Source organism: Strigops habroptila, chromosome 3 (genome assembly GCF_004027225.2).
Source record: "Strigops habroptila isolate Jane chromosome 3, bStrHab1.2.pri, whole genome shotgun sequence".
NCBI lineage: Eukaryota > Metazoa > Chordata > Aves > Psittaciformes > Psittacidae > Strigops > Strigops habroptila.
This window is the reverse complement of record NC_044279.2, coordinates 59437545-59463737: the sequence shown is the minus strand read 5'-3', so window position 1 is coordinate 59463737 and position 26193 is coordinate 59437545. Positions and strand designations below refer to the sequence as shown.

Here is a 26193-nt window from a genome sequence, read left to right as displayed (position 1 = left end):
CTCCCACCAATCTTAGTGACAAGGATAGCCAAAAAAAGCTCTGAGATATGTAGCCCATGCTAATCAACATAAAAATCCCCTCTACCAAATGCCAGGGAGACAGAGCATGGATCTCTAGTACAATCAGAAAATACCAGTGCACAGTTATAGATGGGATGAGCAAAATATCCATATAGCTGTTTAGAAAACAAAAATATGGATAAAAATTAGAAATGCACCATCAGTCACATCCTTCAAAATCTCTGATCTTTGCAGCAAATAGGAACTACAGGACAGAGTCACGTTAGCAATTAGACCTCAACAACTCTTCCTTGAACTGCACATTGGTGTTCATACTCCACGCTTGACCAGTATCTTAGAAGTGCTTGAAGTGCAAGAGCAAAAAGGCTTGCAGATCAGCAAACTTCCCTAGAAAGCCAAGCCCCTTAGTGTGGAGAGAAAACCTGCCTGTGTATTTGGAAGTCGGGATGAAATGCAAGCTGTGATAATGTAGTATGGCAGTAACGACATTCTTCCTTGCACTGCCCTTCCTGTGCTGGTTACTGACCGAAGAACATGTTAACACTGCGCTGACACTACATTCTTCTCTGCTCGTTTGGCTTCTCCCTGTTTTGTTGCCAAGAGCCACTTTAGCGTCTGCCCTCTCTTCATATGTGTTATGATCTAGAAGCTAAGCGCTAACATGCACACCAGGCTGATCCCAGCTCACCCTTGGCAGGGAACTGGGACTCCGTTTGAGTGGCTTCAGGAATGCGCCAGGCAGGACAGAGGGGGAAAGGGCAATGTCATAGAGAGTGACCCTCAGAATGATTCATTTTGGTTTGTTTTACTGTAACTATTTCAGATCCCTCTCAAGTCCCCAAAGATTGGCCCCAGGAAGGGGAAATCAAGATTGAAAATTTGTGTGTTCGATATGAAAACAACCTGAAGCCTGTTCTTAAGCACGTCAAGGCATATATCAAACCAGGACAAAAGGTAGGTACAGTGTCAAACAATTGCTTATCATTCTCATTCTGGAGCAGATCCTTCATTACTGGGTTTTTTCCTTTCTAAGGTGGCAGAAGAGCAAGAATAACAACTTGCAGTGACAGCTATATATATTGATGGTCCTTTTTGAGGTCCCTGGGCATAGGTCAAGAAACTTACACTGATGACATCTTATTCTTGGCTGGGCTCAATTTTCCTTCTGGCAGTTCCACTTCTTTCCAAGTCCATAGAGTGAGCCTAGGTGACCAGATAAGATTAGGTGAACAGCAGACTGGAACTGAGCAAAAAATGCAAGAACATCTCGCATTTCTATATATAGTGTCATTGGAGTCCAGGTCAAAATGCTGAAGTTTCAAAAATGTTCCTGGGACAAGCCCCCATGATGCTGAGAGGCAGAAACGAGAAGCATGCTTGCTGTGCTGTCTTGGTTTTCTTTCCCCTGGTGTCTGCCATCGGCTACTGAGAAGGATCTTTCTACTCAACAGCAGGGCAATCCAGTCCAGCTTTCCCAAAAGGACTGCAAGTCTGAGTTACTGCTTCCCTCTATAAGTAAGTAACATCTTGCATTCCTTGCAGGTTGGGATCTGTGGTCGTACTGGCAGCGGCAAGTCATCCCTGTCTTTGGCGTTCTTCAGAATGGTGGACATATTTGATGGTTAGTTTTCACTGGAGTATGTTGTGACTCCTGACCTGCTCCTCTTATTTCTTCAGAAGTGAGGAGACATTTTGATAGTTTGGCTCTCTGGCTCAGAAGATACTTGATTAGAATGAGGCTTGTTATGCCTTATCCTTCAAAGTACCAAGTGTCCTATTGTGAGTAGTGCTCGGTTCTTCCAGGAAATGTTATGCACAGATTATACTTCTATTTTTTTAAATCTTTTTGCGTATGTTCTGACAAAACAATATGCCATTTTTGAGATAGGAGGGGAAAATGTGCAACTCTCTGGAGCCTCTAAATTTCTCCCTAATGAATAATTGCATTAACTTTTGATAGCTGTCAAAATATTAGCAGAATAGAAACTAAAACTCATCAAGTCCATTCCCTTGATATTTATTTTTTATTTTATTGTGGTTTCCCACAACTGTAGCAGAAATTGACTAAAGATTTTGGAAGCATTTTGGTGTGTTTTCACTCCTGCAGCACTTCACTCTGCCAGCTAATTGGCCTGAACTTATATACTGCAATATGAACCCTGGCATTTAAAATGCACATTCATGTGTACTATTGTGGGAATATGGAAACCTACTGGAAAGTCATATTTTTGTTTCAAAGATTTCCGTGTTTCTAGTCTAGCCATTGTTCATGGAACATTTGCTAGGGAAACCCCAGTAGGATGTGGGAGGATAAGTAAATCTGATGCAGCTAATATACGCTTTTGCTGTGGTTCTGTGTCTATATGTATCTATGGTAATAGGTTTCTGATTCATGACTGGGGTTCCTGGACACATAAGTAGTGCAAACAAATAGTAATTATGTTTATGGCCAACTTGAAGTTTCCTTCTACTTTAATCTTTCAGTATCTTCTCTTTGTCTGTTCCTTCTGTATCCCTGATTTTTCCCAATGTGACTGCCTAAATCTTTTCTAATCGAGTTCTGTTTATCCTTTATGTACATCCCTCTGTGTCTCAGCTAGACCCTTATTTGGCCTCTATGCTGATCCACTTCTGGGTAGAGTCCTGGCTCTAATAGAAGTTACATAACAAGATATGAAGTAACTTTACTAGAGCCAAGATTTCATTCATGTTGTTCATCTTGGTTCCCTGTGTCTCTGTTACTTCTTTAAATTTGTATGTGTTCCATTTTATTCCCCTACTCTCACTTCTTTCTTTGTTCTTTAGTGTTTCTCTTTTCTTGCCCTCTGTTCAAACTATGTCTCTTTTCTCATCTGTCTTGCTTGGCCACCCCTCATTACTCTCCCGCTTCCCCAGCTCATCTCTAATTTACTTTTTCTCAGAAGTCTTCTAGCTTCTATCAAAAATGTACTCCCCTATTCCCAAGGCATGCCATATTAATTTTTCTCTGATTAGTCCACCTTATGTCCTTATTTATGAAGAAAAGGAATTGCTTAAGTTTATGCAATGACAACTACCTCGCTGCTGCCCATCCCTTCCCCATAACCTGAAGGAAGTTTCTGTGTCCAGTGAAAGTCAGTGTGGTCAATAGTTCCTGGCTTTTGTTTGAGGATTCAAGGGAAGACATTCCTTCTGCCCTTCTCACCCTCCTTCTACTTTCAAAGCAGCCAACCAATTTCTCTTGTACATTTCCCCTATCTCCCTGGGCTCAATATCAGCAGTTGCCACACCCAGCACATCATAAATCAGATTTTCAGATGAGATCCACAGGCTCATTGACCTGAAGTAGTGACTAGAAAAGGAAAAATCCTCTTACTTCACCAAGTATCAGCTGTTGCAGCAACTTCTTGTCAGGGAATGAAATACTAGGTTAAGAGGTGATTAATGTGACTGCTTCCAGTAATGTTATGCTAGCAGAATAGTATGTGGCTAATTCACAACCAAATACTCAGATGAAACTAAGCTTTAGGAACTAGCATGAATAGTATTAAAATGCCTTGGAGTAGGACATCCTTTTTGGTTTTCTGATCTGCCTCTTGTTAAAAAGTTAATGCTACCTCTTTCTTTAGGAGTTTTGGCTCCTTATTTATGGATTGCAGATACATGCATATATTATGCAAAAGAAATTGTGCACAATGTCAAACTAAGTATCTTTGGCAACTGTTACAGTCAAGAGGAACAAAGGAAGGCACAGGACATGGCTAATTACAGAAGTTGCTCTTGTTCTCACTCTGTTTGGCTGTAAAGCTCAGGTTGCTCCATAATAAAATTTCCTTCTGCTACTATCATTAATCACATATCATGGAAGCCACCTATTTCCTCTAAGGAAGGGGCAAGGAAAGAAAGAGAGCAAGACAACAGTGTCACTAATAATAAGCTGCATTCTCTCTAGCTTGCATTACTACATACGCTCGCCTTCCCCGTGTTTATGTGATAGTGCTGAGAGATCGCAGAAGCATGCTCATCTGGAGTCCAGCCCAAACCAGCTGGTTTATATTTCTATCTGCTACCTGCAGATCACATGCTTTGTGCAATTCCCTCACATGTCTTCTGCACATTGTTTTAAACAGGGAGGATAGTGATTGATGGAATAGACATCAGCAAATTGCCTCTTCATACTCTCCGTTCCCGACTCTCCATTATTCTCCAGGATCCAATATTGTTCAGTGGCTCCATCCGGTAGGTATATGCCATTGGGAGAGACAAGCAGCATTGCATGGCATATTTGTGATGGGCACTATAGAACAGGAAGGAATGGAAAAGGGTAGGAACCTTCCTAGCTCAGTCCAAGGGAAGGCAAGTGATATACACAATGCCAAAATGTTCCTTTGCAGAAGACCTGAATGAACTGTAATTGCAGTAACAAGACTCCTTTTATGGTTTTCTTTGCAGCTTTAATTTGGATCCAGAATGCAAGTGCACTGATGATAGACTCTGGGAAGCTTTGGAGATTGCCCAGTTGAAGAACATGGTCAAGTCATTGCCAGGAGGCCTTGGTAAGTCTGAGCCAAGTCTCTGGGAACATAGGCCAATAATGAAATCATGCATGCAAGAGCGTGCACACATATAAACAAATGCAGAGATCTTACACTCTGAACCATCATATAGGAGTTGACAGGCACATAATGAATATTCTGTCTCCATGCTAGAGAGAATATTCTTGCTAAAAAGCTGAAGAGTAGTCTGGTTTTCCACTCATTGCAGAAAAATCCTTCAGCACCTCAGCACCGTAGTGGTGTGACTAGTCATCAAAGAGCTAAAAGAGAGCAGCTTTACCTCCATACCTTCAGCAGAATCTGGCTCTGCCAGCAGAGCTGTAGCTCTTGTCTAGAACACTGACAAAGTATTTTCCTTATCATTTCAGTTCTGGTTCCTGAAGGAAACTCACATATTTCTTTCATATTAAGTGAATTTCATATTACTATTATCCTGCAGCCTACCAGATTTGCTAACTATTTGTGCCAACTATTTGCTTAATGGTATATTGCTTCTTTCCCAAGAAGTTGTGCTCACTTTTTTTGGTATCATTCCCTTCCAGTGTACAGTCAAGATTATGCTTACTGGGTTTTACTGGAACTCTGCACAATCAGAGCTTTCATAGTGCCCACTCAAAATCACTGGATCCTCTCTGTATGAATGTACAGCATTTCAGTGGTGTTACATTCAAAGCAACTGACTTTATTACAGATGCAATGGTCACGGAAGGAGGAGAGAACTTCAGTGTAGGGCAAAGGCAGCTCTTCTGTCTGGCCCGAGCCTTTGTCCGCAAGAGCAGTATTCTTATCATGGATGAAGCCACGGCATCTATTGACATGGCCACAGTGAGTATCGCAATTAGCACCATTGATGTGTTGATGTATGAAAGAAGAGGCATCTTAGCTAAATACCAGCCATGAGATCTCTTAGCAGGAAAAAAATGACAGCTTTTTTGCTTTTCTCTTGCATTTGGTTTCATCCATTGCTGTTGATGTGTTTTGGGGATTGATGCCTATGGTAAGAGAAAAAAAGATGAAATGTTCTAGAAAATCCCTGCTTTCACAAGTGTGGCATTTCCTTACTGAGAACCTAGTGCACAGATGATAGGTAGTATGGAACATGATCCTCTCTTCTCTATGTGCTTAAAGACACATGAATTAAAAGGATGTATAACTGAATGTTACTGGATGTTTACTGGATGTGTAAAAGGATGAAGTAACTGAAGTAACTCATTTTTGTTTTTTAGGAAAACATTTTGCAGAAGGTTGTGATGACTGCCTTTGCAGACCGCACAGTTGTAACAATAGCAGTAAGTATTGATGCCAGCAAATGCACTCTTTCCTCATTCTTCAGGCAGTTAATCTTGCCTTTCACCACTAAACATCACTAGATAAAATTAAAAACATCACAAAATAAAACTAGAACACAAGGTCGGAATATTTCCAGGTACTAGAACAAGTCGAGACAATCAACCTGAAATTTTGCGGTAAATGCTATCTTGCTACTAAGTGGGCCAAATCTAAAACACTGTTTCCCTGAGGAAGGACTTTACAGGGAACTTCAGCCTCTACACTGTATCCAGGAAAATTTGAGCTCATTTTCACTAAAAAATTGGAACCAAACCCATGGGTTAAACCTTGATTGAAAGTTGCATCAAAATCTAGATTTGAAATTTACTTCTGAAAGTCTATGCATGTATAATGCTTACAATGATGGCACAAATTTATAAAGGAACATGAGATTTCAAAACCTTCTTGGTGTGGTTTCTCAATTTGGGTTATCTTTTCTGTCTTTCAAAATAAAAAGCTGGGTTTGTGATAAAGATTTTAAAAATTGGAATCAATGGAAATTGCTCAAAAATTGATATCTGTTCAACTAAGGGGTTATGACTTTTTTTTTTTTTTTGTCTGTTTTCCTGCCATTTCTAGAGCCCAAAAGTTCCATATATGTGTGCAGGTATGCATACGCATTCACACGCATGCACGCACATAGGGTGGATACCATTAAGAATAGTTCCACTTGTGAAACAGCAGGCTTACTCAACAAATGGATGTTTTATCCACGAGATAAAATAGATTTGCTTTGTCTGGAATCCACTCTTGTGGTTAGAGATTAGAGCTATGCTTCCTGAGCTCTGCTTTTAAGCCTGTTAGTGACTAGTTTGTGTCAGGCAAACCACTTAACCTAGCTCGTTTACAATAGGCTCTAAGGTTCTTGGATGTGTAAATGCTGAAGATGCTATCAGTAAGCATAGTCTCCTTCGGTTACATGCCATTCAAGTTTACAGCATTGTCCTTCTGACTGGAATCTCACTTTTTTTTTTGCTTTGTCTTTCCAAATATGGTGTCCCAAGCAAAATAGCACACGTTAATATTTGGCTTTCCTCACAAAGTTGGCTTCATTTCCTTCCTCTTTTCATTCATGGCTGATCCTTCCTTCACCCACCTGTTTTTCTTTTCTTTTTTCCAGCACCGCGTATCTCACATCTTGGATGCCAATATTGTCCTAGTCCTGTCTGAGGGCTTTCTAGTTGAATGTGACACTGCCTCAAACCTACTCCTCAAAGAGGATGGCCTGTTCACCACTTTGGTGAAGACTCACAAGTAGACTTTCTCAGTCCACACTGTTCATGAGACTTCTGGCTCTTTGGTAGTTATTTTTAACTCTTTAGTTTCTTTTCACTCTTTTTGCTCTGGTTCCTTTCTACTGCACAGCTTCAGAGATAACAGTGCAAGAAGGTGTTTATTGTGTGGTTCCTGGGTTTGTTTAATTTCAAGACTATTTATGCTAATCATATTTAACTAAAGCTTAGACATGCAGCTAACACTGAATCTATCATGTCAAAGGAATCCACCCCCTGGACCAATCCCTGACTTTCAAGCTATACAGTGAAATATCCCACTTTTAGAGTTCGCCCTGTCTGTACCTGACTGGCTGTATTCATGTGGCATTGAAATAAACTCAGACTCATTACATTCCTTAACTAGTGCCTGTAGCACACTCAAATTTAATCTCAGAGGGAGCTAATTAATTTACAGAAGGAGACAGCCCAAGAGTGCCATAAGATAGATGCATAGTCAGGGTACAGAGACCAAGGAGTGGAGCAGGACACTAAGCCTCCTGACAGTGCAGGCATACCCAGGATATTTCTTGCCCGTATTTCCTAAAGGGGAAGATGTATTTCGATGATGCTGTAGGATTTATTCCAATAGCTGTGCTGTACATGATGGCAATTAGTGGACCAAAAGTGAAGTATTTTCAGGTTTGGTGGCAGATGCTGTAAAGTAAGTGGAGATCTCTTCAGATTAAAGTTGTATTGTACAAGGACTGTAAGCAAGGATAGCCTGTCACCAACGTTGTATGCCTTGGATTAAGTCCATTAATGAACGGCATTGAGAATTATCATAATGACAACTTCTGTATGCTTTTCTTTCTGGCAGCATCGGGTTCACACCATCCTAACTGCAGACCTGGTCATCGTCATGAAGCGAGGGAACATTTTAGAATATGATACGCCTGAGAACCTACTTTCTCAAGAAGACGGCATCTTTGCTTCATTTGTCCGGGCTGACATGTGAAGAATCGCATGATGCATCTTAATAGCTTATTTTGAAACAAATGAAATGCAAATATTTTCTATTCAATGTAACATCACTTTTATTTTTTAGAGATCTTTTTCTTCACACTTCCATCTTCCAAAATAATAAAACCTATTGCAATACATGTATGCCTCAAAGCAATAAAAATGTCACTTCATTCAAAAGCTATAAAACTTCACACACACACACATGCACACACAGGCAGAATTTTTTATTTCCTGGGAATGTGGCATTTCCTTAGACTTTTTAGTGACTTTATTTTCTTTTACAGAGAGCAAAAGAATGCCCTACTCTTATGAACTGCATATGTTATGCTGGAACCGGCAATCAAATCGTGCAGTTTGTCAAGGAAACAAGAGATCCCCAGAAGCATTCTGTCCCCGGAGGGGGAAAATGTAAAAAAATCAAATCCAAACCCAAAACACTTGGGGCAATCTGCTGCATTCCGAAGGCATGAACTTTGCTCTGCAACTTGTAGTGGAGGAGCAGTGAAAGAGTGAAAGGTCTTCCATCAGAAATAAGGAAACTTTTCCTGTCCTTCACTTCAGTTAGCACATATTTGTCACAGTACTATTTTTCAGTGCAGTGATGGATTATTCCTACAGTCAGTTCCTAAATCCATATTTGTTCTGCAGACTCTCTTCCATCAAAGATGCAAATCATCCTATAACTATGCATGCTTTGATAGGCTTATAGAGGAATTTTGTACAGTATCTTAAGACTTTGTATTCAAATCAGTATGAATTTATAAACTTTATATTAGCCAATCTTTTAAACATGTCCACTAAAATTTTCTACATCAAATGGCATATAATTAGCCAACCACTAATTGTTTTGTATGTTTTCAGTCCTTCACATTATTTTTTATCCTGGGACAATCTTTCTTTTCCTTTACACATTTCTGGCATCTCTCTAAATCAGATCTAATCCAAGAAGGTATGATTTTCAAATTATCACTATATCTTTAAGAATTTAGGTGAATTTAGATATGTATTTACATCATACAGCTTTGAAAAGCTTGCCTGCACCCAACTAATGCATATGGCTAGATTCTGAACCATGACAACTGCACAATGGAGAGTAAACCTCCAGAAGGAGTTTCACAGACGTAACTCCAAAGCCACAGCTTGAGACATCAGCTTCACTAGTAGTACTCACTGTGATTCTTATTCATGTATTGTTATAAGATATAGGACGATCATAAGGTGCACTTAAGCCTATTTCTAGTGTAATTAAAAGAACAAAAGGCAGAGTACTTGGCACCAAAAAAATGCTACGAATTTTGGAGAAGTTGTAGGACTTAAAATTAGGATTTCATTTAGTCTGTTAATGTAAAATGATACAGTGGTTTATCTTCATTTGTTTATATTTTTCCCATTTAACTATTGGAAATAAAAGCTGTGTGACACAACTAAACAAAAAACCCTGTCTTGAACATTGTATGAGGGGAAGCACTTCTGTGATTACCTTGTCTACTGCTGTGAAAAGTTTTTTCTCTTTTCTGGATTAATTCCCTTTGTCGACCTTTGTCACACAAAGAAAATAAAAAAAATAAAGCAGATGTTTCCAGTGGAAGTGTATGTTGTTACACAGATTTCAAAACCAAAAGGCTGGAATCATTCTTGATTTTATTTCATTGTCTTCAGCAAAAAGCTAATTGGATTCATTGCTGTCAAACTCAGTATGAAGATGAAGTACAAGTAACTTTGTTTATCTGTATATCTTTGATGACAATGCAATCCTGATTGATTTTAAGTGGTGACAACTAGTTCATTGAGATCCTGGTTCCCACTACATTGTGTTAGGTATCTTTGTAGTACATAAGAGGGGCCAGTAATTAGTAGCTCTTTCCTCCTACATTTGTTACAAAGCCACTGCAGGCATAAGAATCACTTTCTCTGCTCATCCCTCCAGAGCTATAGAACTTAATACTGCTGTTTAAACATGTAGAAAAGAGAATATAATATGGCATGAGAAAAACCTACCAGCTTGTTTCATTCATTTTGATGGAGATGTGCAGGAGTATTGGCCCTAGTGCAACATTAACAATGGTCAAAATATTTGATGATTGTTGTAATGTATCCCACAGCTGCCTAGAAGGTTTAAAAGCACTATTTCATTCCTGAAGCCATTAATCCTATTGAACATACATACACAAATCTCAAGAGAAATAGTAAACACAAACCAACTGCTATAGACATACCAGATCTCTTCACGTTATAGCCACTGTGCATATGACGTTATATACTTCCCAAGGGCTTAAGCTGAACTTTGCTTTTTTGTGTTTTCTTCTAATGGAGGAGGGTGTTCCCAACAGTAGCACAGCTGGTTTGTTACTAAGAAGGGTGCAAGAGGAATGAAGACTTTGAATAAATTTCTTTTCATTTCATGTAAAGGTCTTAAATGTGTGCCCTTTAGGAGCAGTTCCCTTAAGCTGTGGTGCATATGGTAAAGGAAACATCAACCTGGATATTTTGCTTCTTCGACTTGCCACACTGCCTCTGCTGCTGCTCAGCCCTTATTCTCTTGCCACAGCTTCCTTGCTTTTTTACTTCCATTTCCTTATATCATACACTCTTTGAGGCTCCTGCTTGTATCGCTGAATGCTCCTTATTCTGCCTGTAGCCTCCCACTCCTTCCTGATTTAGCTCTATACCCTCTGCTCCACTTTCTCTCTGACACAGATCTTCACTCACTCTCCTTTCTTTCCTGGCTTTCTCTAGCATTCTATCATAGCACCCTTCCTCTTCAGATGTACAGTTACTGCAGTGTCATTGTGTTCTGGCACTGGTTCTTTTTTTTCAAGCATTAAACTAAGCAAGCTTTCATTATTGCAATATTATGCTTCAGAACTATTAAGTTTTTCCTTTTATGAGCAAGCTTTGAAAGCAAACACTGACCATGGGTATATTTCTTTTAGCTATGGGTGGAGGAAAATCATCTCTGTGAAATCCTAAAGATTATCTAGTTCCAACCCCCCCTGCCATGGGCAAAGACACCTTTCTCTAAACCAGGTTGCTCAAAGCCCCATTCAACCTGGCCTTGAACATTCGCAGGGATGGGGCAGCCACAGCTTCTCTGGGCAACCTGTGCCAATGCCTCAGCACTCCCACAGCAAAGAATTTTTTCCTAATATCTGATTTAAATCTGCCCTCTTCCGGTTTAAAACCACTACCCCTCGTCCTATCACCACACTCCCCGATAAGGAGTCCCTCCCCATCTTTCCTGTAGGCCCCCTTTAAGCACTGAAACTTCTTGTGCAACTGCTGTGGAGCCACAACAGCATTTCTCAACCTTTGACTCGCAACCAGTGGGTTATCTTTCCCCATCCTTGAGCCAGGTCCAATGGCTGGCAGAGAAGAGACTGCTCCCTTCCTATATGTGACCTTTCATCAGACTCATAACAGCTAGCTATTTATTACTGCTTCTTCTAAGCCACTAATATCCCATACAACCTTCATGTTTATTACTGAGCCAAAACTTCATTGTGCTGGGAAACAGACTGTAGGGGTTTTAAGCACTTTTTGGAGTAGGTCCTCAAGCCACTGCCATGAAGCAGCACTGTTGACAGGTAGCAAGGGGAAGCTTATCTTCCTCAAGATCCACTGTTTAAACCAGAACTCTCCACCTATTCATGTTGCTGGAGTTCTACATCAGCACAGTGGATTCTGGAATTCATCTAAGGTGAATTATTTTGATGATGTTTTCCAGGCAATTGCAGCTTGAAGGACTATGAGAATCTCCTTAGGAATATATTTGCCTGCACCAGTTGTGTTCTGCTGATTATTATTTACACTTCAGGGATTTATTATTTGGACTTGATATTTCAAATAATACACTTACTAAATAGGAAAGTTCTTTTTTCTTTTTTTTTTTTTTTTTAAGGGAAATAAATCAAGTCATTAGCTGTGAGAATTCCTAATTTTGAGCTGAGCTTGTTGCTGAGTTTTTGTAACTTCAAACTTGTTTTAGCTTAATATTATATGTTACTTCAAAGAGTCCCTTGTAACTAACTTCATACTCCCTTTGCTTTGTTACAAAGACCTCTTAAAACCACATGGATAAGTTTTCTATTTGATATACAGTATGTTGTCCGCATGTGTGTGTGCTTATATGCACAAACACACGTGATCTTTTCTTTAAAGAAGCCTGTTGTACAAGCAACTCAAGGTTCATTTCCTTTCTGTTCAGAATAAAGTTTTCTAAAGAACAAAGGTATGTATTTTTCAATGCCAGGCAAAGATCCACACCACATCAGCCAAAGGGATGACTCTCCCACTGGAGGTGCCTGTCTTTCACCCAAGTATGCAGAAGGAGTCCAGGCAATGAGCTTGAACTAGATGTCTGCCTTTTCGATTGCTAATTTTATAGTCTCAAGGATCCTCTGAGAGGTAGAGATAGACAATCTGTGTGGGATTTTTATCCATGTATAAACCAAAGAGAATGCACTGATCCACAGGCATTTCCTGCAAGGCAGGAAACTTCCCCATAGAATTTTGGGATAGCTCTGATAAGCCAAGGGCATAAGCAAGGAAAAGTCTGCAGGGACAGATCATAGCTTTGTTAAGCAAATTGATATGCAAAAGAGATATCTATTTCAAGTGTTTGTAAGTTCCAATTTAATTGCAGACCTGAAAAAGCTCTCTATTGGAAACAGCATGCCTGCTTTTCCCAACTGAATCATTCTGCTGAAAGAATATAGTATCAAAAGCTTTTCAAGCACTCAAATGAGCCCCTTTTAGGTTACTGTAAACTAGCAGAACACTTCTGCTGTAAATTAATACACTTCCACTGGATTCAATTAGTACCAACATGAATATGGCCCAAAGGATTTGGCATCTTATTATATATAAAACATATTTCTTCAAACTTCTTATGAAATAAATCAGTTTATTTAATTAATTGTGTTATTTTTGCATCCTAAAGCAATGGGCTTTAGTACTTTCTTATGAAAAGATGCCAATACATTCACATACCATTCTGCTAACATGTCATGAGAAGCTGAAGAAAACATGCGTATGTTTTACGCAAGCTGTGTAGGCATTTTATCACAAATAGAGGTATAATATATTTGACATGAAGAACTACTTTTATAAAAAACCTATGGACAAAGGCCATGTTTTCATTACCATGTTTCCATTATCTAGTGGCAAAAGCTGGAGTATGTTTCCCTTGCAAGCACTATGGCCCACTGTCGCCAGCTTGACACTGCCAATAGAAATCAGCCCTAAAATAGCTAGTGAAACAACAGAGCTACTTGTTAAAATCTCTCTGGAGCAATGATTCTCCCATAAAATGTGTTTAAAAGCAAAAATTATTTCAGCACATGTACTAGTTTATATCCTCAAATAATATCTTTCAAAAACCTAATTTAAAATTAATAATGTAAATTCTCTCATATGAATTCCATGGTGGCATGTGAAGAGTTCTTTAGTTTCTTTGGAAAGAAATCCCTTCAAAGGCAAAGCTAATAGAGTACTAAAAAAAGTCTGAAAACAAAACTGTAAATCAAATTCTTCATTGCCATGCAAACATCCCAATCATTTCCACATTGGTTTTTTACTGCTCTGTTTTTTCTCCACCAGAACTGACCTTTATGTGGTATTGTGGGGAAAGATTATCAGGTTTTCAAATTATCAAAAATTGTTGTGAGCCAGAAGTTCTTTCACTCTTACAAATTATCAATGTGCTGATGCTGTTTTGGCAGGACAGCTTGGAGTATTGGCTTCTAGAAAGCTGTGGAGTTCAGAGAAGCTTCCAAATGTAATCCTTCAAAAGAAGAGAGATTTTTAGAAAAGTCTTAATTTACTTACTATATAGTTATTATTAATTATTCCCTGTTGATAGCATCTGTCTTCTGCTAGACACTACCCATGCAAACATAACAGACATTCTTAGCAGAAGCTGTTTATTTCTCTCATATAATAAGCCACATTCTGAAGAGACAACAAACAAGCAGTCATTAAACAATATATAAATTTCTAATACAAAAATGTATTTTAAAATCAATTTTTATTTGATGTAATTGACATTCATAATGTGCAAGATGCTTTCTCTCATTTTAATTGAACATAGAGTTATTCATCCTGTGAATTCCTATATAACAATGCAGCATTCAGCTCACATATTGCCATGTTGCACATTTCACTGCCCGCTGCATTCATTCCCTTGTATATATATTAGCCCATTTAATATATAAATACATTACATAGTTATACAACCTTTGGATAAAAGGTATAAATAAGTAATGAACAGCACCAGCTAGCACTGCCCATAAGAGCATCTCATAGCTATTCCCATGACATTTCTTAACTCTCCTTTTAATTTACTTCAGGGTTTTCTGGCTGTACCAGCTTACAGCCATAAATATCACTTGAACAGCCAGTAAAATATTTAACCATGTAACTAAGGAACTAATGCAGCTTAGTGTAAATGACACGGTCCAGAACCACCCTTAACTATCGCAGTTACAGATGCCCCAAAGCAGCATATTCTTTGAAAAGCAGAAACTTAGAGATTCATGTTTAACAGTTATATGTGGTTTTATTTTACCAGCTAGATTAGGCAGTTCCTTTTTCAGAAATACCATCTATGACCATTAGACTTCTCCATCAGAAGCAGGAATGTGAGGTTCTAAGAGTCTCTGACTGCTCTCAGTTCTAAGAGTGTCTACTGAAGATTTTCATGGGTGAATCATTTGGGTTTGGGGCCACCTACTTCTCCAGGTCTTGGCATCTGAGATCAGAGGGCTTGGAGTTGCTAGTTATTCTGTAATATGATTTTAAGAAGAGAGATGGTATCTATCTTCATCGATGACATAATCTTAATTTAACTCTCACTCTGCAGCAGAGATATCAATCACTTGTAAGCAAGGGGACCTGGAAACTCAAAGAAGAAAATACAAAAACATTCTATTTCACAAATCAGAAGAAAAATCACCTTCAGCTGGTGATACAGCCTTGTGAGCCAGTTCTGGGCTTATCAGAAGAGAAGACAAAATTCTATTATACCACTCTGAGGCTGAAGCCAGCCAGAAGCCTTCTGGCTCCTGCAACATTAGAGGGAAAAGCACAGTTTGGACAAGGAAATGGAACGAAAAGCCCTTGATTCCATCAGTACCTGGCTTTGTTACTCCAGATACTAGCAGAAGAAAAGAAGAAGAGAAACAGCAGGTATCATTTGTCCCAGCAGTAGAAGTACCTATCCTCTCTTAGCTTCTGGGGTTTTGCTGCCTCCAGCACTTTGCCACAAGAGATAGCTTTACCTGTTCCTAGAGCCTACTCTCAGGTTCTGCCTACACTGCTAAAGGAAATGGAAAAAGTGGCATGGCCTACCTGTGACACCATCCATATGTCTAAACCCACAGCTTTCCTAAAATAAGGTTGCCTTGTCCATCCTGTGCATTTAGAAGAGACTTTGGGAGACGTTTGGGGCATCCCATATCCAAACCATGCATGGTTACTAGGTGGGAATGTCCACCCGATACAAGCCAAAACCCTGCCATGAAGAATTGGAGAAACAACATTGCAGTGGAAGTTGTTTTAACAAAAATCAGGTGTTAGACACTTGAGATATCATTTAGTGAGGAAATCCCTGCCCTACAGGACTTAAAATACAAATGTTGTATGGAAGTCTGAGATGAGACTGAGCAGAGGAAAGAGGGCAATGACATCCAGGGAAGCATAAAGCCATGCCTGATTGCTGAGGATCAGGTTAGCAGACCTTGCTCTGTGACTCTCTTGAACTTGGGAACAGCTCAGATGATTGGAGAGCTCTGCTGTTTTAAGTGCAGTCTGCTATATGAGGGAAAGTCTGCTATGGAGCAATGCAAGAGGAAGATGCTAAGGAGCCCAAACCCTTATATATATTTTCCCCAATGCCCTGGGGATATGAAGTACAGCACTGAAGCTTCCCACCAGCTCTTCCACCACAGCTGGGGGGAGCCACTTGGGCATTGTGCCGCAGGTTAGGAGCTAGTAGGAAGAGCTCCTACCCTGTGATTTCACCCATAAGTGAACTTAAACCATTTGATACCTCCATCTGGTGACTCATCATAAGACTTTGGCAAAGAGTAGGAAAAGGAGCACGCACATCTCCAAGAGCTAGAGGAGGCAAAGTGTTCACCTCTATACTCAGCCTATTCAGAGGCTGGTCTGGCCCATAAAATCAGAAATGAGAATCATCATAGAGAGATGGATCAGCAGACAGTTTTCCCATAGAAAAAAAAGTCATTACAGAAATAGCCAGTGAGCCATAGGGGAGAAGTGCCTAGGGAAAAGAACACTCCAGTGAATTAACAGCTAGACACATACTGTAACCATGTTCAACCTACCTAAGAAACTGATTTACAGCCTTTCCATAAATTATGACAGGGAGGTGAAGAAACAATACCACACTGGTCTCTTCCCAGAGCCTTGGAAGAAACTTCTGCTCCAGGAAGGGGCATGTAATGAACAAACTTCACTATGCAACTTACTAAAATTGGATGAAAGGCACTAATTACATGTATTTTGATGATAAAGACTATTTTTGCTCTGCTGCTTTTGCATGAAACAGGAGGCGGGGAATCTGGTTCAGGGTAACAGATGCACTTAGTTTGCAGTTTCTGCTCTTTCATGTTTGATGGATCTACTGCCAGCTGGGGAAGACTTTGTCCATGCTATCCAAATACAGCTTATCAGCTCTGTGTCTTTGTGGAAGCCTTGTGCTGAGTGCATGACATCTCTGGATGCCTGCAAAGTCATCCTATCTCTAAGCTAAGATTAGAATTTCAAACAAAACTTATTACAAAGCAGGATTTCTGAAAGGGCTGGACACAACCATAATGTGGAAATTTCAGATTCATGTCTAAGCATGTTACTTAATCCTTTTTTAGATAAACATAATTGCAAAGTGATATTTACCATAATATCAGTAGCTTTTGTGGGTAGAGGGAAACAGCAAGAAGGGAGACACATGATGGGCTGTAACAAAACTGGACCCAAACCCACCATCAATTCTGATAATTTTTTGCCTGAAAAGGCTATGTTCACAGCACTCCGACATTATGTTCCTTACAAAATGGGTTAGGAGACATTTTGGGAGATTTTCCCAGCTATTACTTAAATCTCAGACTTAAATGTGCATGTGGCAAACAAGCAAGTATTTAAGAGGCCAAAGGGGAACATTTTTAGTAGCTGTCGCTCTCCAGAGCATATTCATCCACTGTAACTTGGGGAAGCTGATGCTGTGCTCAAAACCATGTTTCATAATGTTTAACAATGAAAAGGGAATAGTTCTGGTGCTCCTGATCTATACATCCCAGTGGTCATGGCCCAGTATGCTTCTTCACTGCTAATCTCAAGTGTAACAGAGGAGGAGGGCATCCCCTCTTGTGAGAGGGGAAACTCCTTCAGTATTGAGTAGGCAGAGATAGAAAGATAGGATTTCATGAGCACTTTGTGTCAGAAGCAAAATAATACAATTCAAGGATCTTATGAAAAAGGATGGGGGTTTCCATGCAGTTCCAACAGTGCTTTATTTTTGGAAATGCCTCTAGCAGCCATACTGGGAAACCTCAATCTTGTTTCTAGCCCTAGCATGGAACAAATACTTCATAGAAGCTAAAAGGGAGAAAGGAGGAGGAAAAGAATAAGGAAAAGGAAAAAAGGAAAAGGGAATTGTTTTGGGGTTTTTTTTCCTGTGTATTAATTATTTCCAACAGTTACACCCAAGTGAGATGCACTTTTGGAGGCTGCATCAAACAAATGAGTCAGCCTCCCAAGACCAGTCTCTGCCACCCCATCTGCAGCAGGGTAAAGTCCTGAATTCTCCAAGCACAGCCCGTGAAGTGCCACAGCTGATGGCAGCATCACCAATGATGCTGATCTTGTAGATACCCACCTGAGCGACTATGTATGTGTACTCTGAGTCTGGTTAGGATCTAAAGATAATTGGGTTATATCCCGATCTTTCAGACTGAAGCTGGTCATCTGCTTAAAGTTAATTTCATACACAAATGTTTAGCTAATTGCCTGATGTGACTGGGGCTTTAAGCCTGTCTCTTTTCTGACTACTGGACATCTGGTATTAGAAAAGGATAGTGCTAGAAAAGTTTCCAGGAATCGCTCATCTATTTAAAGTTGAGCACGTGCATGTGTTCAATAGGGTGGATATCTTCAATCTGAGGATTACACTGCCTGTCAAACACGCCTTCTCAATTTTTCCAAGCCTGAATACACTTAAAACCTTCCTGATTGCAGCAGGCCTGTCAAGTGTTTCTTTCCTTCTTTCTCTAGTTTACAGAGAGAAGTATTTTGTTCTGTGTAAATTTTATACCATATAGGTCATTTGCTTGAGTCATACAGAGGAAAGTTCAGAAGCCTCCCCACTGTACACACAGAAACACACACACATTCCCTGGACATGGGGGAGTTAATCTGACACAATGAAATCTCTGCATTTTGCTTCATTAAAATCTAAATTTAGATCTTTTCATGAAGTTGATGTACTGTTTATTCTTCCTACTACAAACCCTGAGACTTTGGAAAAAAAAGCTACCATTTCCAAGAATGCAAGTTTCCATTAAACACAAGAGTCAAAACCATCAACCTCGACCTGTGGGAAAAAGAATGAACTGTGATTCCACTGTTTGGTTTTTGCAATTAGGCATAATTTCTCTTATATCCATCCCATGTACAAATACCCATCTGCCAATGTCCGTTCCACCAGCTGAACATTATAAAGGGCCCGACTCTGTGCCCAGTGAGAGGCATAAAAAGGAATACTTCTTTCTTTTCTTGCAGAAACAGGTAATTAAGTTTGTCAAAAGCAGCAAAGGCCGTGAGATTCTGGCTTTGGTCCTCCAACCTCTTACGCACACCCTTCATTTTCTGCATGCAAGCTGCCTCAGCCAGATTCGAGATAAGGTAAAGTTTAAAAGGCACAATTCTGGGATTACCAGAGGAAGCGAGGAGCGTGCCCTGCTGCAGCCGGGGATTGGCTTTGCGTGCCCGGACAAAGCCAGCTTCACATAGGAAAGGCTCAAATCCACTGCCTAAGCATCTCACCCCTCCGCTACATCTGCTGGACCCAGCCTGAGATGCCCCATCGTCCCATCTGCCGCAGGTCGGGTGTAGGGAAAGGAAGAAAGAGCGTGCGTGGTGCGTGCGCCCCGCACCGCTCAGCACCCAGCCACGCCGGGCCGCCCTCCCCACCGCCCCCCTGGCCCCGCTCCGCTCCGCCCCGCTCCACCCCTCCCTGCCCGCCCTGCCCCGCCGCGCTGCGGTAAACGGCGGCCGGGCGGGGGCCGCTTGAACCCCGTGTTGGGGCGGGGGGACCCTGCGGAGCGGCGGGGCTTCAGGCAGCCTCTGTCCTCCACTCCCGTTCCCCGGTGGGACGGGCCAGCCGGCGGGGAGCCGGGGGAAGCCGGGCTTTCCGTAGGTTTGTTCTGTCACCCGTCTGGGGACATAGTTTGGGAATAAAGGGGAGGGTTTCCCCGCCTTATCCCGGAAAAGGACGGAGAGCTGCGAAGGGAAAGCGCGACCGCCTGCTCCGTGGAGTCCCATTCCCTGCCTCCCGCACTGCCAGCTCAGCTCCTGCTTGTGATGCTTTCGGGGGACGGGACGGGGGCTTTCGGCAGGGCTGCGCTGCGAGGCCATAGCCATAAGAAATGAGTCTTCACGGTCTCTCCACAGACTAGCCTTGGTTCAAACCAAGGAAGTCTGATTCTTCAGGTCCTGAAGGATGCGAGTAACTTAGTGCTCTGTGTTGAGGTACCCACCTGGGCACTGCTGTCTCCTGGAGAAACAGCCTGAGGAACTGACCTGTTGTACGTCGTGTTACTTTGCACCAAGTTTGCAAGACTGTTCTGCAGCCTCCCTTCCTGAAAGGAGTGTCAAAAGAGCATATTATGTTTGTGTTAGGAGCAGATGCCAATTGCTCATATAAAAATTATGGTCTGAAAGAGGGATGGCACTGTAGAATAAGTAGTCGTGCAGTGTCATTTAATATCGTGGCTATTGGTAGGGGGAATCTCATCAGGGCTTCTTCCTGTAGTGCACAAAGCTGACCAGGTTCTCTCTTTTCGCAGGGCAGAGTGAGCTCTGTGGAGACGTGCTAGAGGGACCACCCCCCATTTTGCATCTAGCTGAGTGGACTATGGTGGCAGGAAGATGTTGGCTCGGAAGAGTATCATCCCTGAAGAGTATGTGTTGGCACGGATCGCTGCCGAGAACCTGCGCAAGCCACGCATCCGAGACCGGCCACGCAAAGCCCGCTTCATCGCCAAGAACGGGGCATGCAACCTGGCACACAAGAACATCCGCGAGCAGGGGCGATTCCTGCAAGACATTTTCACCACCTTGGTGGACCTGAAGTGGCGTCACACACTGGTCATCTTCACAATGTCCTTCCTGTGCAGCTGGCTGCTCTTTGCCATGATGTGGTGGCTGGTGGCTTTTGCCCATGGCGACATGGACCCAAGCACAGAAAGCACTACAAACAGCACGAAGTGGACACCATGTGTGACGTGTGTGAGGTAAAATATGGTCGGTGGCATGAAGAAAGGGGGTGGAACAGAGCTGCCTGCTGTCCTAATGGTGCTAAAATGCAGCTTTTGGTTTACATGAACCGTTGTGTTTGGTTGAGACAGTTGAAAAGTGCAGTGTTTTCCTCTAGATTACATAAATTCAGCAAGCCTTCTGGGCTTGGAAAATACTGTACTGTAGATTTCTTTGATTCCTTACAGGATCTGAAAGAGAGGGAGACCTGCTGCTTTTCATGTGTCTCCACACTCTGTGGGTAACATACCTTGCCTGTCGAGATAAGAGCCTGCTACAAGAGTGGGTATGTGTTATATGTATTGTAACCTTGTCTACGGCAGCGGGAGCATCCCCAGCGTGGTGTGAGCCACTCACCATGCCAGTGAAAGGTGGCCACCCCAAGAGCGATGTCTGAGAAGCAGGATATCAGCCGTGGGTGTCAGGCTGATATCCTAGCAAGAAAAGCCCTGCTTAAGGCAAAACTAGTATTTCAAGATGACTCCCATGAGACAGCTAAATATGGGGTGCTTCAAAATACCTTGATGAAGCCATAGGCCAGTAGTTTAACAGAGGAACCATTTCCACAGTGCGCATGATGTGACAGACAGTGAAAGTTTAAGGGACAACTAGACTGAATGTCACCTGTTAAAGTGTTTTGCTCCTCATCCCCAAAGCCATGACAATTTTCAAGGCACCGATGAACTGACACATACACACACAGAACAGAAGAGAGTTTAACTGGGAGGTGGGGCAAGCAATAAGATCTCTTTGTCATCTCATCAGTAAAATCTCTCTTTATAGCACTAGATTTTCAGCAGAAAAATCCTGATTTGGTACCACCAGACTGCCCCAGATCAGCTTCCTTACACATTGCAGTGCTGTGAGGGACTGGGGGGGTCTGCAAGTCTGCTGAGACATCAGAGTATCCACTTCCCTTTTCTCTTTCCTCCTGCACATAGTTTTGAGGCACCTCAAGTTTGAAGGGATATTCTGTCTGACTCATGAAGGAGCACAGGTTTCATTCTCCTTTTGTTTTGACATTTTTTGATAAATTGGGATTTTCCAAGCCAAAGGAAATGGGGATTTTTCCAAGCTAACATGGGGGAGTGCTGTCTTATTTCTTTTCCAATAACTGGCCACAAGCAGTTGCCTCTGAAATCAGACATCATGACCCAGCTTGCGCCCGCTGGGGTGTCACCCCTGGCGTTGCTGGGGTTTTTGGAAATCATCCAACCTGAATTAGCAAGTAGCTACACCCCACCAGCTCCTCAGGGTCAGGCAGGAGGGTATCTCTTGATTGGTGGCCCCTCAGCTTGGCCCCTTGGTTGGGGCTCCCCATAGGAGTCCTGGGCCACCCCGCAGAGCCTGAGCTGGCTGCTGAGGGCTTTGTGCCACTGGGACAAGGGGGACCACAGCCACGGATCTGACCCTTGCTCCCTCCCCATAGGCCCAGCTGTGGCAGCCCTATGCTGGGAAGTGGGAAAAAGCAGAGCAAGTGAGTAGGTGTAACTTTCTGGTTTAGCCCATGATAAAAGAACACACGACTCCCTCATGCAGATACCTGAGGTGGTTCAGGTAACAGCTGCTCAAGTACCCGTGTCCAAGTCATGGAAAATCTTTTCCCTTCATAGTCAAATACCTCACCTTGTTAAATCTGGCTACCGCTTTAGAAAAAGTGGTAGAATAGCAACATGATTGTTGACATTTTGAAGAATGGTGAGTTGTTGGATGTAAACTATGTTTCATACTGCAATGATATGAATGCCCAAATAATGGCAAGTATTTTTTAATGTACTTTCCTGAGATTTAAGCCAATGGATATTTCAGGAGAGCTTTTTTGGGTAGGTGCCATTAGAGATTTAGAGGAAACCTGCTTTTGGAAATTTTAACCAGTGCCTCGACCATGCACAGCACTTTAATTTTTCAAAGAAAAGAACTGCAGAAATGTCGAAGTCTCACAGCTCTTTGCCACAGAAAGCAAACATTTCCAAAGAGGAAAACTGGTACACAGGTCTAAAGGGAAGGACTTGGGAATAGCATGATTTGGAGTTTCTGGCTCCCTCTTCATATGGTGAAAGTGCTGTACAAACTTGCTGCTTCCATTACTTCCACTGTAAAAAGGTGGATTTTCTCTTTTTTTTTTGTCTTTTTAAGAAGGAGTATTGTTAAGGGAAATCAGAATATTTACTCCACGGAGTTTTAAGTTTAATTAAGCTGAATTAAGTTTAAACCAGAAGCTCCATTCTCCATGTAAATAAATATTCATGAACATAAGAAATCTTTCCATGGATTCTATTAATTAACTCCTTCATTCCTGATTTCTTCAGAGTGAAATGCAAAAAATTAAACCCCTCAATACAAGGGAATCTGTAAAAATAAAAAAAATAGAAAAGGAAAAAAAAAGACAAAGTTCTTTCAAAGATCTCTCTTCTGGTTTTACGAAAGATGGACTTTCTCATTCTACAGAAGATTAACCCTAATATTGCCTATGCTATTTTAATGTCTACTTGTGACCCCAGCTTCAATGAAAATATGGTTAGGAACAAAAAGAAAAAATTATTTAAAAGCAGATTGATTTAAAAGTAAATGAAACCCAATGAATAGTTTAGATCCATATTCATGGGCAAGACATATATTCCATAGGTAAAACTGTGTTGAGCATGGCAATGCTTCAAATGTTGGTGGATAGCACTGTGTAAAATGGATGACTATGACATTAGTTCATATGAGCACCGGTGGGCTGAAAGTCTACTGAATAAACCCCAAGGTAGTGATTTTAGACAGAAGAGAATTTTGTGAAGGATGTATCTGGTTATAAAAGGAAACTAGAGACCCTGGTATATACAGCAGATAGGCCATTGTGGACTGCTATAAATAATGTATTGTGGAAAACTTGTGGACAGCATCCTCTGATGTCCAGCACTATAGCATGTTAGGGACATTTAACTTAAACCACACTTCTACAACCCACTTCTGTATTGAAATTTTCCAGCTAGTCTTGCCACAGCAGCGAGCTAAACCCAAACCCTGGGTCACAGCACTGTCCTCCTGCTGGGATGTGCAGTGGGGACCATGGAAGCCCTGCAGTGCTGCTCTCTGTAGCCACATCTTGAGGGCTCAGTCGCAAGGCGAGCAAGGGTTTGGGAAGTGTCATGAATCTGGGAGTGTCCCCTTTCCTTCCAGGAAACCTGCTAATGCGGGTCACAACTCAGGTAGTATGAGTGAAATGCTGCAGTTTTCCCTGTTTCTTTTCCCTGCACAGGCTGGTGGAAGAATTCTGGTGTGCTAGATGATTGCTCACTATTGCCAAAACCACCACCCTCCACCAAGATCTTCATGGACTGGGAAGGTGGAAAGCTCAGGTGTTACAGCACTGTCGACTAACACAGTGGTCACTATGTGTTCCTGAACAGAGAATCTAGTGAGCTTCCCAAGGTCACCTAGTTTACAGACGGTCTTTTAGGAGCTCAGGCTCCGAGGTCTTCCTTGTCGCCATCACATACTGCATCAATCATACAGAAACAGAGTCACTGAGCATGCAATGCTTTTTCTGATGCTAACAGAAGGCATAAGTGCACCAGGACTCTACAAAGAGATCCTTAACTTTGTTTCTAGAAAGTATATGGTAATAGCTTCTTAGTTTGTGTTCGATATCCTTAGCATTAACTTTGTTTTCTTCTCCAGGTCTTTCACCTCGGCTTTCCTTTTCTCCATTGAAGTTCAGGTGACCATTGGTTTTGGGGGCAGAATGATGACAGAAGAATGTCCTTTGGCCATTACGGTTTTGATCCTGCAGAACATTGTGGGTCTGATCATCAATGCTGTCATGCTGGGCTGCATATTCATGAAAACTGCACAAGCTCACAGGCGGGCTGAGACCTTGATTTTCAGCCGGCAGGCCGTCATTGCAGTTCGAAATGGCAAACTTTGCTTCATGTTTCGAGTGGGAGACCTGAGGAAAAGCATGATCATTAGTGCCTCGGTGAGAATCCAGGTTGTGAGGAAGACTACGACCCCTGAAGGAGAAGTCATACCCATTCACCAAGTAGATATTCCTGTGGATAACCCCATTGAAAGCAACAATATATTCCTTGTGGCTCCCTTAATCATTTGTCACGTTATAGACAAGCGGAGTCCTCTGTACGATATCTCCGCTGCTGACCTGGCACTCCAGGACCTGGAGCTCATCGTGATACTTGAAGGAGTTGTAGAAACAACTGGCATCACGACGCAGGCGAGAACCTCCTACATAGCAGAGGAGATCCTGTGGGGTCACCGCTTTGTGCCCATTGTCACTGAAGAGGAAGGTGTATACGCAGTCGACTACTCCAAGTTTGGCAACACCGTCAAAGTGGCAGCACCACGTTGCAGCGCTCGAGAGCTCGATGAGAAGCCATCCATTCTCATCCAGACACTGCAGAAAAGCGAGCTGTCCCACCAAAACTCTCTGCGGAAACGCAACTCCATGAGGAGGAACAACTCTATTCGGAGGAGCAACTCCATGCGGAGAACCAATCCCTCTCTCATCGTGCCCAAAGTGCAGTTTATCACACCCGAGGGGAGCCAGAGCGCCTCAGAAACGTGATACACAGCTTTGTGAGATGTTGGTGGGCTTTGGAAGGAGGAGGCACTTGTGGTGTCTTGTTTAAATTTTCTTTTACTTCAGAAAATGAGACCACAATGCAGAAAAGAATCATGCAAGAAATATTTATTCTGTTACTTACTGAAAGCACCACCTAATGGCATTAAGAAACACTTTAGCACTCAGTGTATGTATTAATAAAAAATGGCATGTACACTAAAGAAAACACAGTTCACTCATGTAATATAATGTGTATTTATAATTGATTTAATGGCATGATAATTTTTTTAATTGCATTCTTCTTGTCAAGGTTCTTTTCTCATCTTCTTCTGCTGATTGTCACAAAATATGCTTTTGTTCCTATGAAAGTAGGTTACCCACCTGCAGGCAGAAGTGAGTGTTTTTTCAAAACTGCTGCATACAATGGCTCCCACAGATTCTATGTGGGTTATTTAGATATTGATCTTTTGGGTGTGAATTCCTTGTTCTCTTGAAAGGAGTAGCTAAATTCCTCCATGATTTCACTGGAGAAGAGACAGTATTTTATGTTCAGTTTTCCAGAACATTTTCTTTCTATTGGTGTATCGCAAAGGCATTTTGAGAGCTAATTCAGGTCAGCTGAAGTGGGACCTGACCATCCCACAGGAAAACTGGTGCCACTCCAGGCAGCAGCAGCAGAAAAAACAGCGGAATGGTATGGACTCTTGAAGGGCACTGCTCTTCTCAGGGTGAGGTGCTCCAATGCAGGACGGCATGCATTTGTAATGTAGCTGTAGCCCAATCTGAGAAACTCAAGTTCTCCCAGCTGCCATCTGAGCATTTGTTTTACTGAAATTATGCAAGTTGGAAACAGCACACACCTCTTAAACATCCTCTTCATATCAGCGGGAGACCAAATCCTGTTCTGTTTTCTCTTATAGATTCATACACTGAAGACTTCACTTACAGTATTTTG

The 26193-nt window shown here is 41.7% G+C and overlaps 2 protein-coding genes across 7 annotated transcripts in view; both read left to right on the top strand.

Annotated features, from left to right (window-relative positions):
• The window catches only part of ABCC9 (ATP binding cassette subfamily C member 9), a 71858-nt gene extending 62162 nt beyond the window's left edge, over nucleotides 1–9696 (top strand). For 3 of the 5 annotated variants that reach the window (XM_030480027.1, XM_030480024.1, XM_030480025.1), the window contains 7 exons: nucleotides 845–975; nucleotides 1564–1642; nucleotides 4131–4239; nucleotides 4453–4556; nucleotides 5248–5381; nucleotides 5783–5845; nucleotides 7977–9696. In XM_030480027.1, coding sequence (XP_030335887.1) covers nucleotides 845–975; nucleotides 1564–1642; nucleotides 4131–4239; nucleotides 4453–4556; nucleotides 5248–5381; nucleotides 5783–5845; nucleotides 7977–8114 — 758 coding nt within the window. In that variant the 3' untranslated portion in view covers nucleotides 8115–9696. Of the gene's footprint in view, nucleotides 1–844; nucleotides 976–1563; nucleotides 1643–4130; nucleotides 4240–4452; nucleotides 4557–5247; nucleotides 5382–5782; nucleotides 5846–7005; nucleotides 7186–7976 lie in introns of all 5 variants that reach the window. The other 2 variants (XM_030480028.1, XM_030480026.1) reach the window with 1 other exon arrangement.
• Nucleotides 9697–19487: 9791 nt separating this feature from the next.
• KCNJ8 (potassium inwardly rectifying channel subfamily J member 8) lies at nucleotides 19488–25549 on the top strand. Of its 2 annotated transcripts, none has more exons than XM_030480353.1 (3): nucleotides 19488–19556; nucleotides 20206–20652; nucleotides 24341–25241. In XM_030480353.1, the coding sequence occupies exons 2-3, from the start codon at nucleotides 20288–20290 to the stop codon at nucleotides 25239–25241; spliced, it is 1266 nt and encodes a 421-aa protein (XP_030336213.1). In that variant the 5' UTR covers nucleotides 19488–19556; nucleotides 20206–20287. The 2 variants fall into 2 exon arrangements, with proteins under 2 accessions (XP_030336213.1, XP_030336212.1); XM_030480352.1 differs by lacking the exon at nucleotides 19488–19556 and adding an exon at nucleotides 19607–19944 and having other exon boundaries at nucleotides 24341–25549.
• The last annotated feature ends 644 nt before the right edge of the window (nucleotides 25550–26193 follow it).

Coding starts and splice junctions, on each gene's coding strand:
- KCNJ8 (XM_030480352.1), top strand. CDS start 20,288: ATGTTGGCTCGGAAGAGTATCATCCCTGAAGAGTATGTGTTGGCACGG. Junction 20,653..24,340: donor CCATGTGTGACGTGTGTGAG/GTAAAATATGGT, acceptor TTTCTTCTCCAG/GTCTTTCACCTCGGCTTTCC.